We start from the raw sequence: 16,084 nt of genomic DNA on the forward strand, positions 1-16,084 counted from the left end.
GTTTGTTCCTTTTTATTGTGGAGTAGTAGTCCATTGTACAGGTGTACCATGATGTGTTTATCCATTCACTAGCTGATGGTCATTTGGGTTGATTCCAGTTTTGGAAACAACTTCCAGTTGTGAATACAGCTGCTATAAACATTCACATACAGGTGTTTGTATGTATTTGTCTTTTTTTCTCTTAAGTAAACACCTAGGAATAGGGTTCTAGGTCTGGTAAGCATATGTTTAACTTAGGAAACTGCTGAACTGTTTCTAAGGAGACCGTACCATTCCTACTAGCAATGCTTGAGTGTTCTACTTGCTCTGCAGTTTTACCACCATTTGGCATATTTGGTCTTTGTAATTTAGCCATTAATAGGCATGTAGCTGTATTTCATTTTAGTTCTAATTTGCATTTCTCCAATGACTTCTGATGGGAGGCTGAGGCAGGCGGATCACCTGAGGTGAGGAGTTTGAGACCAGCCTGAACAACAATGTGAAACCCTGTCTATACTAAAGATACAAAAATTAGCTGAGCATGGTGGCACGTGCCTGTAATCCCAGCTACTTGTGAGGCTGAGGCAGGAGAATCATTTGAACCTGGGAGGCAGAGGCTGCAGTGAGCCAAGATTGTGCCACTGCACTCCAGCCTGGGCAACAGAGTGAGACTCTGTTTCAAAAAAAAGAGCTCAGTAAATAAATACTGATACTGATGATTTACTGATCAGTTCCCTTACTATTAGACTTAGAGGCTACTTGTAGTTTTCCATTAGTTTAAACAACACTGCAGATGAACTGCTTTTGTATAAAATATTTTAAAATAATTGTAATTCTTTCTTCTGGAAAGGTTCCCTGAAGTAAAATGAATGGGTCAAAGTAGAAATACAGGATCAAAACTTTTTGATTAAAGCCCACCACAGTGGTGCCTGTCTGTAGTCTCAGCTACTGGAAAGGCTAAGGTGGGAGAATCCCTTGAGCCCAGGAGTTCGAGACCAGCTTAGGCAACACAGTGAGTCCCTGTCCCCCAAACAGCAACAACAACAAAAAACAACTCTTCAATTTGTGTTGCTGCAGTTGTTACCCAAAGAGTCAATTACTTTTGACTCTGGCCAATTCCGTTGATACCCATCCTTGATATTATGCACAAAGGCAGAGGAAAGGAGAAGGTGGTGACTACTCTCTAACTTTGGAGAACTCCGGATGATCAAGGAGTAGTGAGTGGCCAGCTGGTTGGGCTAAGCACCAGTGCAGCCAAAAGCTCCAGGAAGTCTGTTACTTGAATTTGCAAGGTCTTCTTAGTACTCTTTGGCTGACTAAGGCCCCTACTTGGGCAAAGTTGAAGTTCATGGAGTTCCAGCAATCTGTTAACTTCCTTGAGAAGCTAAACACTGGTTCACATACCCAGACTCGTAATCATCATACAAGCATAGGCTATGAAAAGACAGTATATAAAAAATACTAGCAGCCAATAAACATGGAAATAGGTATTCAGCCTCACTCATACTTAAAGAAATGCAAAGCAAAACAATGGGGGAATGACTGCCAATGGGTACAGTGCTTTTTAGGGGGAGGGTTGCAGAAATGTTCTGGAATTAGCAGTGATGGTTGCACAACTCTGTTAATATACTAAAAAATATACTACTGAATTACACCATTTTAAAAGGTGAATTTTATGGCATGTGTATTATATCTCAACTTTAAATAGCGGGAAAAAATAAATTAACCAAAAGACATTAACAAAATGATATAGGACATCAAGGAATAGCATTAATTATAATTAGAAAAAATCAGAAATGAGGTGATAGAACCCAACAAAGAATTAGAAGTGGAAAAATATATTTTGTAAACAAAGACTCAAGTAGAAGGAACACAAGAATTGCTAAACTCAACACATCATGCTTTAATAAGAAATGAAGGTAAAAAGGAAAAAAAAATTTTTTTTTTTTTTGAGACAGTCTTACTCTATCACAGGCTAGAATGCAGTGATTTAATCTTGGCTCACCGCAGCTCCGCCTCCTGGGTTTGAGTGACTCTTCTGTCTCTGCCTCCCAGAAACTATTAAACATTAAAATGATAAAAGATAAAAAGGATTTGAAACAATGACTAGTATTGAAGATAAGCAAAGAAGATACAATATACAGATAAGCCCCTGAAGAAAAAAAAAATCAAGAGAATGAAACAAATGCAAACAGTATAAGAAAAGTTTACAGAAATTTAAAAAAGCAAAATGCTGCATATTGAAATAGTGCATCATGTGGCTATTACATTGGCTAGGACCTGCAGTAAAGCCTTGAGTAGAAGTGGTAAGATGACATTCTTGTGGGGGATAGCATTCAGTCTTTCCCATTAAGTATGATGTTAGTTATAGGTTTTTTTGTAGATACCTTTATTAGGTTTCAGAAGTTCCTCATATTCTTAGTCTGTTAAGAGATTTTTATTGGGAATGGATGTTGAATTTTGTCAGATGATTTTTCTTCATCTATTTAAATGATATTTCTTTTCTAGCCTCTTGACATGGTGAACTGCATTGGTTTATTTTTCAAATGCTGAAACAACCTTGTATTCCTAGGATAAACCCCAGTGAGTCATGACCTATTATCTTTTTTTTTTTTTTTTTCTGAGATGGAATCACCTGGCTGGAGTGCAGTGGCACAATATCGGCTCACTGCAACCTCCATCTCCCGGGTTCAAGAGATTCCCCTGCTTCCGCCTCTTGAGTAGCTGGGACTACAGGCACGTGCCACCACCACACCTGGCTAATTTTTTGTATTTTATTAGAGACAGGGTTTCACCATGACCAGGATGGTCTTGTTCTCCTGACCTCATGATCCACCCATCTCAGCCTCCCAAAGTGCTGGGATTATAGGCATGAGCCACCGTGCCTGGCCTGAATATTATCTTTATTGTGTATATTTGGATTCGATTTGCTGATATTTTGTTAAAGATTTTTTGCATCTATATTCACAAGGATATTGGTCTAATATTTTTCTGGTTTTGGCAATACTGGCTTTATAAAATGTGTTAGGAAGCATTCCCTTCTTTTATGTTCTGGAAGAATTTTTGTTGAATTTCTATTCATTCTTCCCTATATTTTTTGGTAGAATTCACAAGTGAAACCATCTAGTCCTGGAGTTTCCTTTGTGGGAAGGTTTTTAACTACAGTTGTGATATATTTCATAGACATTGGGCTATTAAGATAACTTATTGCTTAAATGAGCTTTGCTATTTTGTCCAATTTATGGGCATGAAGTAGTTAATAATATCGTTATCTCATTAGCATCTTGGGTCTGTAGTGATGTCTCCTTTCACATTACTGATACTGATAATTTGTATATTTTTTCTTTTTCACTTTATTAGTCTGGTTAGAGAGTTATCAATTGTATTGATATTTTTAAAGAACCAGCTTTTGGTTATATTAATTTTTCTTTATTTTTATGTTTTAAATTTTATTAATTTCTCCTCTAATCTTTATTATTAGCTTTTAAATTTCTGTTGGCTTTAGGTTTAATTTGCTCTTCTTAATGAGTTTAATTCATTCAGACTCTTGTATTCCAGCTTATGCCCTCACTTCTCCACAGTGCAGCTGGACTCACAAAAGTCACTAATGACCTCCTAATTACCAGTGTAATCATCCCCAGTTGTCACCTAGTTAGATGCCATGTCAGCATTTGAATCCTTTTTCTATATACATTCATTTATAGTCTCTAATTTCACAGGTTATTTGAAAATCTTCCTCCTGATTTTCTGCTTATTTCCTCTAAGGGCACAGAATTACCTTTGATTGACAACTGGCTACTATTTCTAACGCAAGAGTCTAACACTTTTTTTTTCTCCCTTCCATTATTCACTTAATTTTTTCAGTTCCATAAAACTCCTTCTCGCTCCTGATCATGTGTAATACAAACTATCTATAATCCTGTCACCTAGATATAGACAACTCCTTGTCCTTGGTATATGTAAGTCCATAAAAACAAACATGCATAGTTTTTTTTTTGGCAAAAAGTTGATTGCAACATTCATTACCACTTTGCAGCCCCTTTTTCCTCAATACATCACTTATGTATAATATTCTATATATAATTTACACTTATTTTTAAATATGCCATGTACACCTTTTTGTATATATTTAAAACTTTTTATTAGAGAGATTTTCAAACATATAGAAGTAAGCAGAATGTTATAATGGACCCTCATGTACATATCACCCAGCTTTCATGGTTGTTAACTCAGGGCCAATCCTGTTCCGTCTGTACCCTGACCTACTTCTTTCCTCCTATGTTACATTGAAACAAGTCCCAAATATATCATTTCATCCATCCATGTACATCTGTAATGACTGTATGGCATCTAATTGTATAGATGTACCATTATTTATATATTTAGATAATTCCCTGGTTTTGGACATTTGTGACTTTTATTTTTATCATTCAAATTATAACAATACAACTGCTACATAATGTTGTAAAATTAATGAGATACCACCAGCTTTTCACATTGCTTGAATATATTTTCTTATTTTTATCCCTACAACGTCCTGTAAGGTAGTTAGTACAGGTTATATTATCCACATTTTATACACAAGAATTTTAGAGTCCAGTGGCAAACTATTGGCAAATAGAGTTTTCTAACTTAAAATTATTTGTTCAAGACGAGACTGGCTAACACAGTGAAACCCCATCTCTACTAAAAATACAAAAATTAGTGGGTGTGTGGTGGGTGCCTATAATCCTAGCTACTCCAGAGGCTGAGGCAAGAGAATCGCTTGAATCCAGGAGGCAGAGGTTGCAGTGAGCCAAGATCATGCCACTGCACTCCAGCCTGGACAACAGAGCTAGACTTCATCTACAAAAAAAAAAAAAAAAAAAAAAAAAAAAAAAAAAAAAAAATTATTCATAAAAATAACACATATATATGGAAGAAACAGCTGCTTTTAAAATTTCTATGTAAATATTTATTGAACACCTATTAAGTATTAGATACTTTGTTGGATGCTTTTCTGTTTAATCTTCACATAACTGCTGTGAAATAAGTGTTACATCATTTTATGAGTAAGGAATGGAGACTTAGGTAAGTTAAATAATGTACCCATCATCACATACCTAGTAAGTCTTGAAATCTGCATTCTAATTTAGGTCTTGCCTTTAAGTTCAGCATTCTTTCCAATTTTCCCAATATTAATATTTCAAGGATTACGTCCTTTTCATTAAAAAAGCAAGTCACTGCCTGATTCTTCCTTCCAGCAACTTACAATGTAGTTGGGAAGGTAGTATGAGATAGGAAGTCAGTGCCATAGGAGCAGAAAAGAAGTTATTTGGCAGTGGTAAAAATAATGATACCATCCTTCATATATGCATGGTACTTTAGGCATGACAGAGAACTTTGTCATTTCATCAATAATTTATAATACATTGAATAGCTACCCTGTAGAAAGACCTGTTAGTTATTTAACAGTGAAGCAAGCTGACTTTTGCCCTTCCTGTTATCACCAGAAACTAAACATTTGAAAAGGAGAAATCAGACAAGATATCTGCATAGTCCTCTTATGAAAACTATTTTTTCACTAGCAAAATTTTGTGCATTCTTCTGTTTCTACTGGCAAACCTGACGATATTCAAAATCCAAACTAAGTAAGGCTCCAGAAAAGCCAAATTTCCCTGAAAATAGAATATAGTTACATTGTAGAAGTGACAATTGTCAGCATATTGCCAGTAGCGGAAGAATGTGGTATTGGCATGTGTTTGCTAGTTGGTTTTTGATTTAGGGAATATTCTAGAGACATCTAAAAGACATAATGATTGTCCCGTTGCTTCTATATAGTGCCAAGTGATTCAGCGAAATGCTTTTAAATCACAATACTTGCTCACTAAACATTTGAAATCTTTCACAGAAATTAGATATGAGGTACTAAGAATGCGCTTGCAGAATATTATTTACGTATCCAAATATTTGAAACGTCTTCCACAATCTAGATCCCTGCAATAAACTGCCTTTTAAAATGCTGCCATGGGGCTGCGCGCAGTAGCTCATGCCTGTAATCTCAGCACTTTGGGAGGCCGAGGCGGGTGGGTCAGCTGAGGTCAGAAGTTCAAGACCAGTCTGATCAATATGGTGAAATCCCATCTCTACTAAAAATATAAAATTTAGCCGGGTGTGGTAGGATGTGCCTGTAATCCCAGCTACTCAGGAGGGTGAGACAGGAGAATCGCTTGAACTTGGGAGGCAGAGGTTGCAGTTAGCAGAGATTTTGCCACTGTACTCCAGCCTGGGTGGACAGAGCAAGACTTCATCTCAAAAAAAAAAAAAAAAAGAAAAAAAGAAAAGAAAAAATGCTGCCATGCTGACAGGACAGGCAGTTAAATATGTGAACATAGATGGTGACAACAAATGTTCTATGCCTTTATTTTCCAGTAGAAATACGTGAGCTACATGTGTAACTTAAAATATTCTAATAGATACATTCATAAAATAAAAAAGCAGGTGAAATTAATTTTAATAGTATATTTTATTTAATGCAAAATATCCAAAACATTATTTCAATGTGGTGTCAATATAAAATATTACTGAGATATTTTACATCTTCATCCTGTTTTCTAATAGTATATGTATTACTGAATGAGTGTGCATTTTACACTTACACTATATCTGAATGTGGAATAGCCACATTTCAAGTGCTCTTGGACAGCACAGGTCTATTATTCCCCAGCCGTCAGTCATTTTCTGAACCAACTGGAGGCAAGAAAACCAGTGTGTCATTGAAATAGTGTCCAAATGCCCTGAGCCGGTACAGGCCATACATCATTACTTCCATCTTTTGGGGGGTCAGTCCATTAAAAGTAATAGCCATATCTGACAAGCAGCCTGCTACTACTTGCTGAGGGTTATTAGACAATGCCTCTTCAATAAGCTGTGCAATTGGTTTTGTATTAAATACATCTCTTCCTTCATAATCCTCTGCATTTTCTGCATGAACTCCTGCATATTTCAGGCATATTGCCAGCTGCTTATCTTCAGATAACCTCCAAATCACACTTTGATCTGCACAGTTCTCAGAGTTATGGAGAAGTCTGTTAAGTCTTTTCATCGACTCTCTACTTAAGACAATTCCTCCTTCCACAGTCACGTATTCGAGGTCTCCAGATATAACAGTGTGGCCCAGATAGAAGGGCTGGGATGCATCCTTTGTAAACAAAAGGTACTTTAAATTTTCAATGACGGCGAATGTAGTGGGAAGTGCAAGAAAGAACCAGTTGTAGTTGTTGCCATACTTTTCAAAGACGTCTTTGTAAGTGGTTCTCATCTGTACCCACTTGTCATTGCTTTCTATATTGAACAGATTATAATTTTTGGTATCATAGAGCTCTGTTTTGTCACAGTGTTTGGTCCAGGTCTCTTTCAGTACAACCCAGTAACTCTCATCTTCGGATTCTCCAAAGATGATACAGAAAACACGGATACCTTTACTGAGCTCCATAGGTGTCATTTCTGAAGTGTTTACGAAATCGTTCCTGTTAGATGGACGAAGGTGACGGTGCTCGTGGTCTGGAGTTTGACCTCCGTGTCGAATGTGAATTTGGCCAAATATAGTTATCAAAACCCAGGAAATGCTCCCAAGCAACATACCCTTAAAAAATGATGTCCCACTAGCGGAAACCATTTCCTAGGCGTTGGGAGTGCGCCCGGGTCAAAGGCAGCCTGGGATCGTGTCCTGGGGTCCCGCGCCTTCCGGAGCCGAGCTGGCGGCCGCGCTCCCGCTTGGGCCACTCTAGCTGCGGGAGGTCGCTTCTCAGTGGTGGTGGCGGCGGCGTAGAGAAGGGGCGGGACAGGCGCCGGACGCGTAGGCTACCGCGGGTGGTTTCCGGGCTGCTGCGAGTGTGAGGCGGACCCTGAGTTCTGCGCGTCTGGCCTCCCAACAAACACAACGTTGAAAATGAGCAGAGATCGAGTCACAGACGGCTCTAAAGTGAGCCAGACATCAGCACAAAGAGCCAAAAAGAATAAAATTGAGTTTTACCTCACGATTCGTGTTTTCAGTCCCTGGTACAACACATCCCTTATGTTGATTAGCATCGGGTCCTTAGTAAGGTTTTTAAAATTCTCGTTATAACATTCATTTTAGTATTTGCGTGTGTGTCTGTTTAATCGAAGAATCTCTTCTATGCTGTCTCCATCAATCATCAATCTGTAAGAATGGAAAACTACCCAGAGTTTTGATTTGAACATAGCACCCACGGAGTTTATGAGAACACACCGCTTCCCTGATGACTTTTTGATCAACCTGTCATATAGGACATTTGAAGCCTTTCTTTCCTTAGATTCATTTTCTTGTTCTTAATATGCGTTGATCAGTAATTTTTAATTTACAATCCACTGAAGAAAATTCTATTGATGAATACTCTATATATATATATATATATATATATATATATATATATATATATATTCCTTGTATTAAAAGTATCAAAACTTCGGCATTTTGATCAACTTTTAAATATGCAGAAGGCCTTTAATGCACTAACTGTATTTAACACATCTCCAGTAAACTACTTTAAAATATTCAAACTGATGATGACATTATGAGAGTTTTTAAGTCTTTTTCAGAAAAGGGAAATTATTTTTGTATTTACATTTTCCCCTCACTTTACAGATGCAGCAGCTTGAGAGACAAGTTATTGATGCTGAACGTCAAGCAGAAAAAGCTTTTCAACAGGTAGAGTATAATTTTAGTTGAAATTTTTTTATGCCTCTACTACTCAAATAAAGATTGTTTTTCTCATAATGGAAAGACAATCATCAGCCCGCCTCTATATCTTATCATTTTGACTGTTCATAGCTTGATCCATAAAGAAAATGGGGATTCTAACTCCATTCTGTCCATTAAAAAATTTTCAAAAGGAAAAAAAGACTTCCATTATGAAGTTTTATCTTACTTCTGAGAAAAATCAAATATAACTTTTATGGTAATACTAATTATAATTAAGTTTTGTATATAAATATGTTCATTGAAGCTTTATTTGTAATCATAAAGAGTTGGAAATAATATGAATGCAATACTGTAGAAGAATGAAAAAGTAAACTATATCAACTCCATGAAATATTAGACAACCATTAAAATAATTGTTTGTAACCAGGTGCGGTGACTCACACCTGTAATTCCAGCACTTTAGGAGGACAAAGCAGGCAGATCATGAGGTCAGGAGATCATGACCATTGTGGCTAACATGGTGAAACCCCGTCTCTACTAAAAATACAAAAAATTAGCTGGGCGTGGTGGCACGCACCCGTAATCTCAGCTACTTGGGAGGCCGAAACAGGAGAGTCACGTGAACCCAGGAGATGAAGGTTGCAGTGAGCCGAGATCACGGCACTGCACTCCAGCCTGGGTGACACAGCAAGACTCTGTCTCAAAAAAAAAAATAACGTTAATTGTTTTAAAGTATATGCATTAATATGTAAAAATGCTTAGAGTTATAGTAGGAAAAGTCAAACCTAAGAGTTAAAAAAAAAGACTGAGAGGAAACACCCCAAAATTTTAATGGAAGTTTAATATTGTCTGAATTATGGAATTAGGAATGATTCCCACCCCCCCTTTTTTTTTGAGATGGAATCTTGCTCTGTGGCCCAGGCTGGAGTGTAGTTGCACAATCTTGGCTCACTGCAACCGCTACCTCCTGGGTTCAAGCAATTCTTCTACCTCAGCCTCCCAAAAAACTGGGATTACAGGTGTATACCACCACACCCAGCTAATTTTTATATTTTTAATAGAGATGGGGTTTGTTGTCCAGGATGGTCTTGAACTCCTGACCTCAGATGATCTGCTTGCCTTGGTCTCCCAAAGTTCTGGGATTACAGGCATGAGCTATCGTGCCTGGCCCCCTGCATTTTCATACTTTGAGTTTTTTAATATAACTTTTATTTATTAAAACTTTTAAATTTTGTAATGACAGGGCCTTACTATGTTGTCCAGGATGATCTTGAACTCCTGGCTTCCAGTGATCCTCAGTGTCCCAAAGTGTTGGAATTGCAGGTGTGAGCTCATTGTGCTCACACAACTTTTATTATTTTTAAAAGATGTTTTGATAAGTCTCATAACCCTTTCTGGGCCTTGCCAGCAGTTAAATGATGGGTTTGGATGGGCCCACCCAATCTTAAGGTTTATCTAATGATTCTAAATCCATAGCTTCTCCTTTTATAAAAAGATCTCAGTCGTGTTCATTTTGATCAATGAGTTCCAGTGAGTTCTGGTGTTCTGTGGCACTATAGAGTCACATGGTTAATTATAACTTATTGTGTATTTACAAAAAGCTAAAAGAGCCAGCTTTCTATATTTTCATAAAGCTAGAAAAGAGGACTTTGGATGTTCACAACACAAAGAAATAATAAATATTTGAGGTGCTGGACATGCTAATTACCTTGATTTGATCATTACACATTGTATACACACATGGAAAATCACTCTGTATCTCATAAATATATACATTTTTTTTAAATCTAGACTCAGATGACAGATATACAATTATTTTGTGTCAACTAAAAAGAAAAAAAGGCTTAAATATGAAAGTATTTCTTCTAAGAAGTGCATATGAAATTCCTCATGCTTCCTCTAAGTTTGTCATGTTTCCTTTCTTCAACTTGAGGACTACCAAATCTTTTTTCTTTTGAATTTTTATTTTAGAAAGGTAAGGAGTCCAGCAAAGAAGGTTTCCCCCTCTGCACTGCCACTCATTCTGCTAATTTTGGAAGTTGCAGTGTCTGTTTGTTTAGTGGTTTGGCTTTCTGGCTGCTCAAAACTGAAGTCAAGTAAACCTTCTGAAGGAAATGTATCACTTGTAAATCCTTCAGAAGGACCTCTATTTGTGGCAGTCATACTAAGTTTCTCATTTTCTTGCTGCTGCCAATTACATCTTTCTTGATTGTATTTGCTTGGCTTATTAGATTTCTTGTTCCATAGCATAGTCACATCTTTCATTTGATAATTAGAATTTCTGTTTCTGCCTGGTTGAAATTTGTCTCCAGGGCCACTGTAGTTGCAGTTATTTTTACTACACATACTGGATTTCTAATTTCTGTTACTGTTGTTCATATGCCAACTGGAAAAGCCACCTGTTCCTTCAGAATGCCAACTGGAATTCCTTCTGTACCGTTATGATTCCAATCTACTGTTCCACTATTTGAATGCCAACCAACTCCAGAATTATTATGATTGTGAAACCAAGTAGAGAAGCCTCCAGCAACACCCTAATGTCACTCAGAACATCCTTTTGGTCCACCACTATTCCTCGAAGAATGCAGACAATGGTTTCTCCATGTGTTAGTAAAGCCATCTTTTCCCCATTTCCAATCCCACTGTGGAGGTCCAGGATGAAGCCATCCTGGCTGACGGTAACTCTCTGTCTTAGTGAGGAATTCGGTCTTCTCGGCTCCCTTGGGGTTGCCCCTCTTTGGAGTTTATTTCTTGGTTGTTATTAGAAGGTTCTTCTTGTCGCCTTTGTTCTTTCCTTTGTTTTATTAATTGAACAAGTTCCTTGCTAAAATAATCTTCCTCTTCCTCTACTTTTCCATCATCTACTCTTTCCTGGGCATCAGAGTTATCTTTGTCCAACTGGCCAGAAATGTGCTTTGCATATGTAGAAAAAGCCACTAATGTGGACCCGCACATTTGGCACTTGTGACTAATGTCCCTTTTTTGAGCTGTACACAATGTGACACAATATGCATTTTTGCTCTTCTACCGTAGTGACCAGATCTGAAGCACTCAACAAACCTCTTACTCCATCAGGCTGCCGAGGGCCAAGCAAGGGAGCTCTCTGATGCCCCGGATACCCCCTGCAGCTCTGGGTCTGAGAGCTCACTCTGGACCCACTCCCCACCAGGCCGCACCACCCTTAATTTTTATTTCAGATTCAGCAGATACAAGAAAGATTTAATTTTATAGAGTCAGTGCCTAATAGATTTCCACATAAGCCCAATATATCCTAATCTTGATTTTCTTAATTATACTTGAAAAGGAAATCTTACAACTTTATTAGGCAAGACTTCTAGCACGTTCAAGAGTAGAGAAAATAGTATGGTGAACCCCAATCACCCACTTCAACAGTTAGTCAGCTCACGGCTCATCTGTACCTCCACCCACTTCCCCTGCCCCCCTCACACTAGACTATTTAGAAGCAAATCCCAGACATTGTATCATTTTATCCATTATTATATACTATACTAATCTGAAACCAGATATGCTTAAAAATCATAACCACAATAACATCATCACACCAAAAAATTATCAATAATTCTTCAATATATCAAAGATCTAATCAGTATTCAGATTTTTCAAAATAGCTAATAATTGCTTTTCTGTTTTGTTTTTTGTTAAAGTGGAATTCACATAACATAAAATTAACTTTTTTTTTTTTTGAGACAGAGTCTTACTCTGTCGCCAGGGCTGGAGTACAGTGGTGCCATCTCGGCTCACTGCAACCTCTGCCGCCCAGGTACAAGTGATTCTCCTGCCTCAGCCTCCCGAGTAGCTGGGATTACAGGCACTGCCTACCACTACGCCCAGCTAAGTTTTTGTATTTTTAGTAGAGATGGGGTTTCACCATGTTGGCCAAGCTAACTTGAACTCCTGACCTCGTGATTTGCCTGCGGTGGCCTCCCAAAGTGCTGGGATTACAGGCGGGAGCCACTGCACCTGGCCAAAATTAACATTTTAAAATGAATCATCACCTTTATCTAGTTCCAAAATGTCGAAAGGAAACTCATCTCAAAAGAAAACTGTATTCATTAAGCATTTAGTTTCATTTCCCCCTCCCACCAGCCTCTGGAAACCACCAATCTGCTTTCTGTTGCTATGGATTTACCTATTTTGGATATTTAATATAAATGGATTTATATACTATGTGACCTTTTGTGTCTGGTTTCTTTCATTTAGCAGAATGTTTTGATGTTCATCCATGTTGTAGCATATATCATGCTTTATTCCTCATTGTGGCTGAATAATGTTCCATATATACATATACATGTATACACATATACACACACACACAATTTGTTTATCCATTTGTCTTTTTATGGACATTTGAGTTCTTTTCATCTTTTGACTATTGTGACTTGTGTTGTTAAGAACATACATGTATTTGTCTGTTTTTAATTCTTTTATTTATATACTAATTTTTTGGTTGTTTTTAATAGTTGGTTTGTTCAAATTGGGCTCTAAACTAGATTGACACATTTCATTTGATTCTTAAACTCTTGAGTCTTTTCCCTTTCTTTCTTTCAATTTTTTTGTTTGGGTTAATTTGTTCTCTAAAGCTTTCCACATTCTGGATTTTGCCGATTGCATACCTATGATTTTATTTAACAAGCTCCTCCACCTCTATATTTCCTGTAAAATATAGTTAGATCTAAAAATTTGATTTTTTTTCTTTCTCTCTTTTCAAGACTACTTCTTCGGTGATATTGTCGACTTCCACAAGGAGGTGTATAATAATGTCTAGTTATCGTTCTCTTTTTTTTTGGGGGGGTGATATTAGCAGCTATTGATGATCTTGCTTAAATCAGTGATTTCATCAGGGAGGTTATTGCCTTTTTAAAAATAGAGTTTAATTTTTAGAGCAGTTTTAGATTTACAGCAAAATTGAGGGTATATGAAGTACAGAGCTTTTGTATATCCTCTCCCCTCTAACACACATTCAAGCTTTCTTCACCATCAGCATCCAGCACCAGAGCCGGGTACATTTATTACAGTTGATGAACCAACACTGACACATCATTATCACCCAAAGCCCATAGTTTACATTAACGTTTACTGTTGATATTTTATGTCCTGTGGATTTTGACAAATGTAAAATGATGTGTGTCCTCTTCTATAGTATTATATAGGATAGTTTCACTGCCCTCAATGTCTCCTGTGCTATACCTATTCAATTCTTCCCTCCCCTTCAGTCCATGGAAACCACTGATCTTTTTACAGATTTCATCATTTTGCCTTTTTCAGAATGTCATATGGTTAGAATCAGACAGTATATAGCCTTTTCAGATTGGCTTTTTTTTTTTTCACTTAGTAATATGCATTAAGGTTTCTCCATGCCGTTTCATGGCTTGATATCTCATTTCTTTTTAGTGCTGAATAGAATTCCATTGTATGAATGTACTCCAGTTAATTTGTGCTTAAAAAATTTGTGTTTAAAAAAAACTTCTTAAAAATCAGTGTATAATGTACCTAATGTGTTTAAAAAAAACTTCTTAAAAATCAGTGTATAATGTACCTAATAGTGAAGTATGCTATCAAGTATACACTTGTGTAACTACCACTGGACCAAGATATAGAGCATTTGATGCTCCCAGAAGAGTCTCTCATGTTCCTTCCCAGTCAGTACCCCAGTTACAGCAAAGGTAACCAGTATTCTCACATCCATCACCATAGATTGGTTTGACCTTTCTTGTTGTATAAACTTTTTGGTGTACTGACTTCTTTTGCTCAACATTATGCCTATGAAATTCATCCATGTTGATGCATGTATATTAGTAGGTGGTTCTTTTTTTTTTGAGACAGATTTGCTCTGTTACCCAGGCTGGAGTGCAGTGGTGTGATCTTGGCTCATGGCAGCCTCCACCTCCCAAGTTTAAATGATTCTCCTGCCTTGGCCTCCCGAGTAGCTGGGATTACAGGTGCCCACCACCACACCTTACTAATTTTTGTATTTTTAGTACAGACCGGGTTTCATCATGTTGGCCAGGCTGGTCTCAAACTCCTGACCTCAGGTGATCTGCCTGCCTTGGCCTCCCAGAGTGCTGTGATTACAGGTATGAGCCACTGCGCCCGGCCCAGTGGTTCTTTTTTAAATTGCTGAGTAGAATGCTATTGTGAATATACCTCAGTGTTTATCCATTCACCTGTTGATGGACGTGAGGTTTGTTTTCAGCTTTGGGCTGTTATGAATGAAGTTGCTTCACATGTCCATATACCTATATTTTGGTGGATATGTGTTCCTGTTTCTCTTGGTATACAGGTAGGAGTGGAATTGCTGGGTCATAGGCTGGCAAATGTTTACTTTAGTAGATGTTGCCAAACAGCTTTCCAGAGTGTATGAATGTACAAAGTTGCATTCCTACTCTAAGTGTATGAAAATTCCTATTGCTCTATCTCCTTGTCAATACTTGGCATTGTTGTTTTTTTAATTTTAGCCATACTGGCTAAGTTAATGTTGGAAAGAATGCTAATCTAAATTCTTCTCATTGGTGTATCTTTTGTACACAAAAGACACCATTTTCACAGTTTGGATCTATCTCCATCAGAATTCTTTTGACATCTAATAATGATCCCTGCCTAGAAAAATAAACAAGTTTTTCTTATTGTGAATTGCCCAATGAGTCTTACCAGGATAGGAGAAGATGAATGTAGGATGTAACATGAGAGAAAGCCAATCTAAGACAATTGTAGAAAGAAAATTATGGGCAGGACACATTTAAGGTTAATTCTAACCCTGCTCTTCTCCAGGATTTCTAGAGTATAGTTATTTTACTTAGCATATAATGGTGTTCTAGACACATAGAATTAAAGTCCAGAGTTTCGAATAAACAGTTAATTTTTCTTTTTTTGAGGCAGGATCTTACTCTGTTGCCCAGGCTGAAGTGTAGTGCGACCATGGCTCATTGTAGCCTTGACTTCCCAGGCTCAAGCAATCCTCCTGCCCCACCCTCCCAAGTAGCTGAGACTACAGTCATGTGCCACCACACCCAGCTAATTTTTAAATTGTTTGTAGAGATGGGGCCTCGCTATGTTGCCAGGGCTGTTCTCAAACTCCTGGACTCAAGTGATCCTCCTGTCTCAGCCTCCCAAAGTGTTGGAATTACAGGCATGAGTTGCAAAGCTGGCCTTAAAAAAAAAAATGATTTTTTTTCTCCTTTTCCTCCTCCTCCTCCCATTTGGCCTCCTCTACCTCCTCCTGTTTTTTCTTTTTTGAAGGAGAAGGGTGAGGACAGGAGAGGAATATGAAACCAAAGTTTGGCAAGGTAAAGTCTGTACAGCCAAGGAGAAATCAAGGTGAATTCATGTTTCTCTGCCTTGGGAACAAACTTAAAATTTTAGCTCGGTTTAAATCCAAACTCT

General features: G+C 37.6%; 2 protein-coding genes and 1 pseudogene across 4 annotated transcripts in view; 1 reads left to right on the forward strand and 2 right to left on the reverse strand.

Annotated features, from left to right (window-relative positions):
* PLEKHH2 (pleckstrin homology, MyTH4 and FERM domain containing H2) overlaps nt 1-16,084 on the forward strand; it is a 139,311-nt gene that overhangs the window by 31,331 nt on the left and 91,896 nt on the right. For all 3 annotated transcript variants that reach the window (XR_012516917.1, XM_003926764.4, XM_074396592.1), the window contains exon 3: nt 8,627-8,689. Coding sequence is in view for 2 of the 3 variants with exons in the window: in XM_003926764.4 (XP_003926813.1) it covers nt 8,627-8,689 (63 nt within the window). In the remaining variant the exon portion in view is untranslated. The remainder of the gene's footprint in view (nt 1-8,626; nt 8,690-16,084) is intronic.
* On the reverse strand, nt 6,466-7,755 carry C1GALT1C1L (C1GALT1 specific chaperone 1 like). Its single transcript, XM_003926765.4, has one exon. It carries the CDS (start codon nt 7,634-7,636, stop codon nt 6,689-6,691), a length of 948 nt encoding a protein of 315 aa, XP_003926814.1. The 5' UTR covers nt 7,637-7,755; the 3' UTR covers nt 6,466-6,688.
* Nucleotides 10,646-14,481, reverse strand: LOC141581663 (zinc finger protein 106 pseudogene; annotated as a pseudogene).

This window comes from Saimiri boliviensis, chromosome 1 (genome assembly GCF_048565385.1).
Source record: "Saimiri boliviensis isolate mSaiBol1 chromosome 1, mSaiBol1.pri, whole genome shotgun sequence".
Taxonomy (NCBI): Eukaryota; Metazoa; Chordata; class Mammalia; order Primates; family Cebidae; genus Saimiri; species Saimiri boliviensis.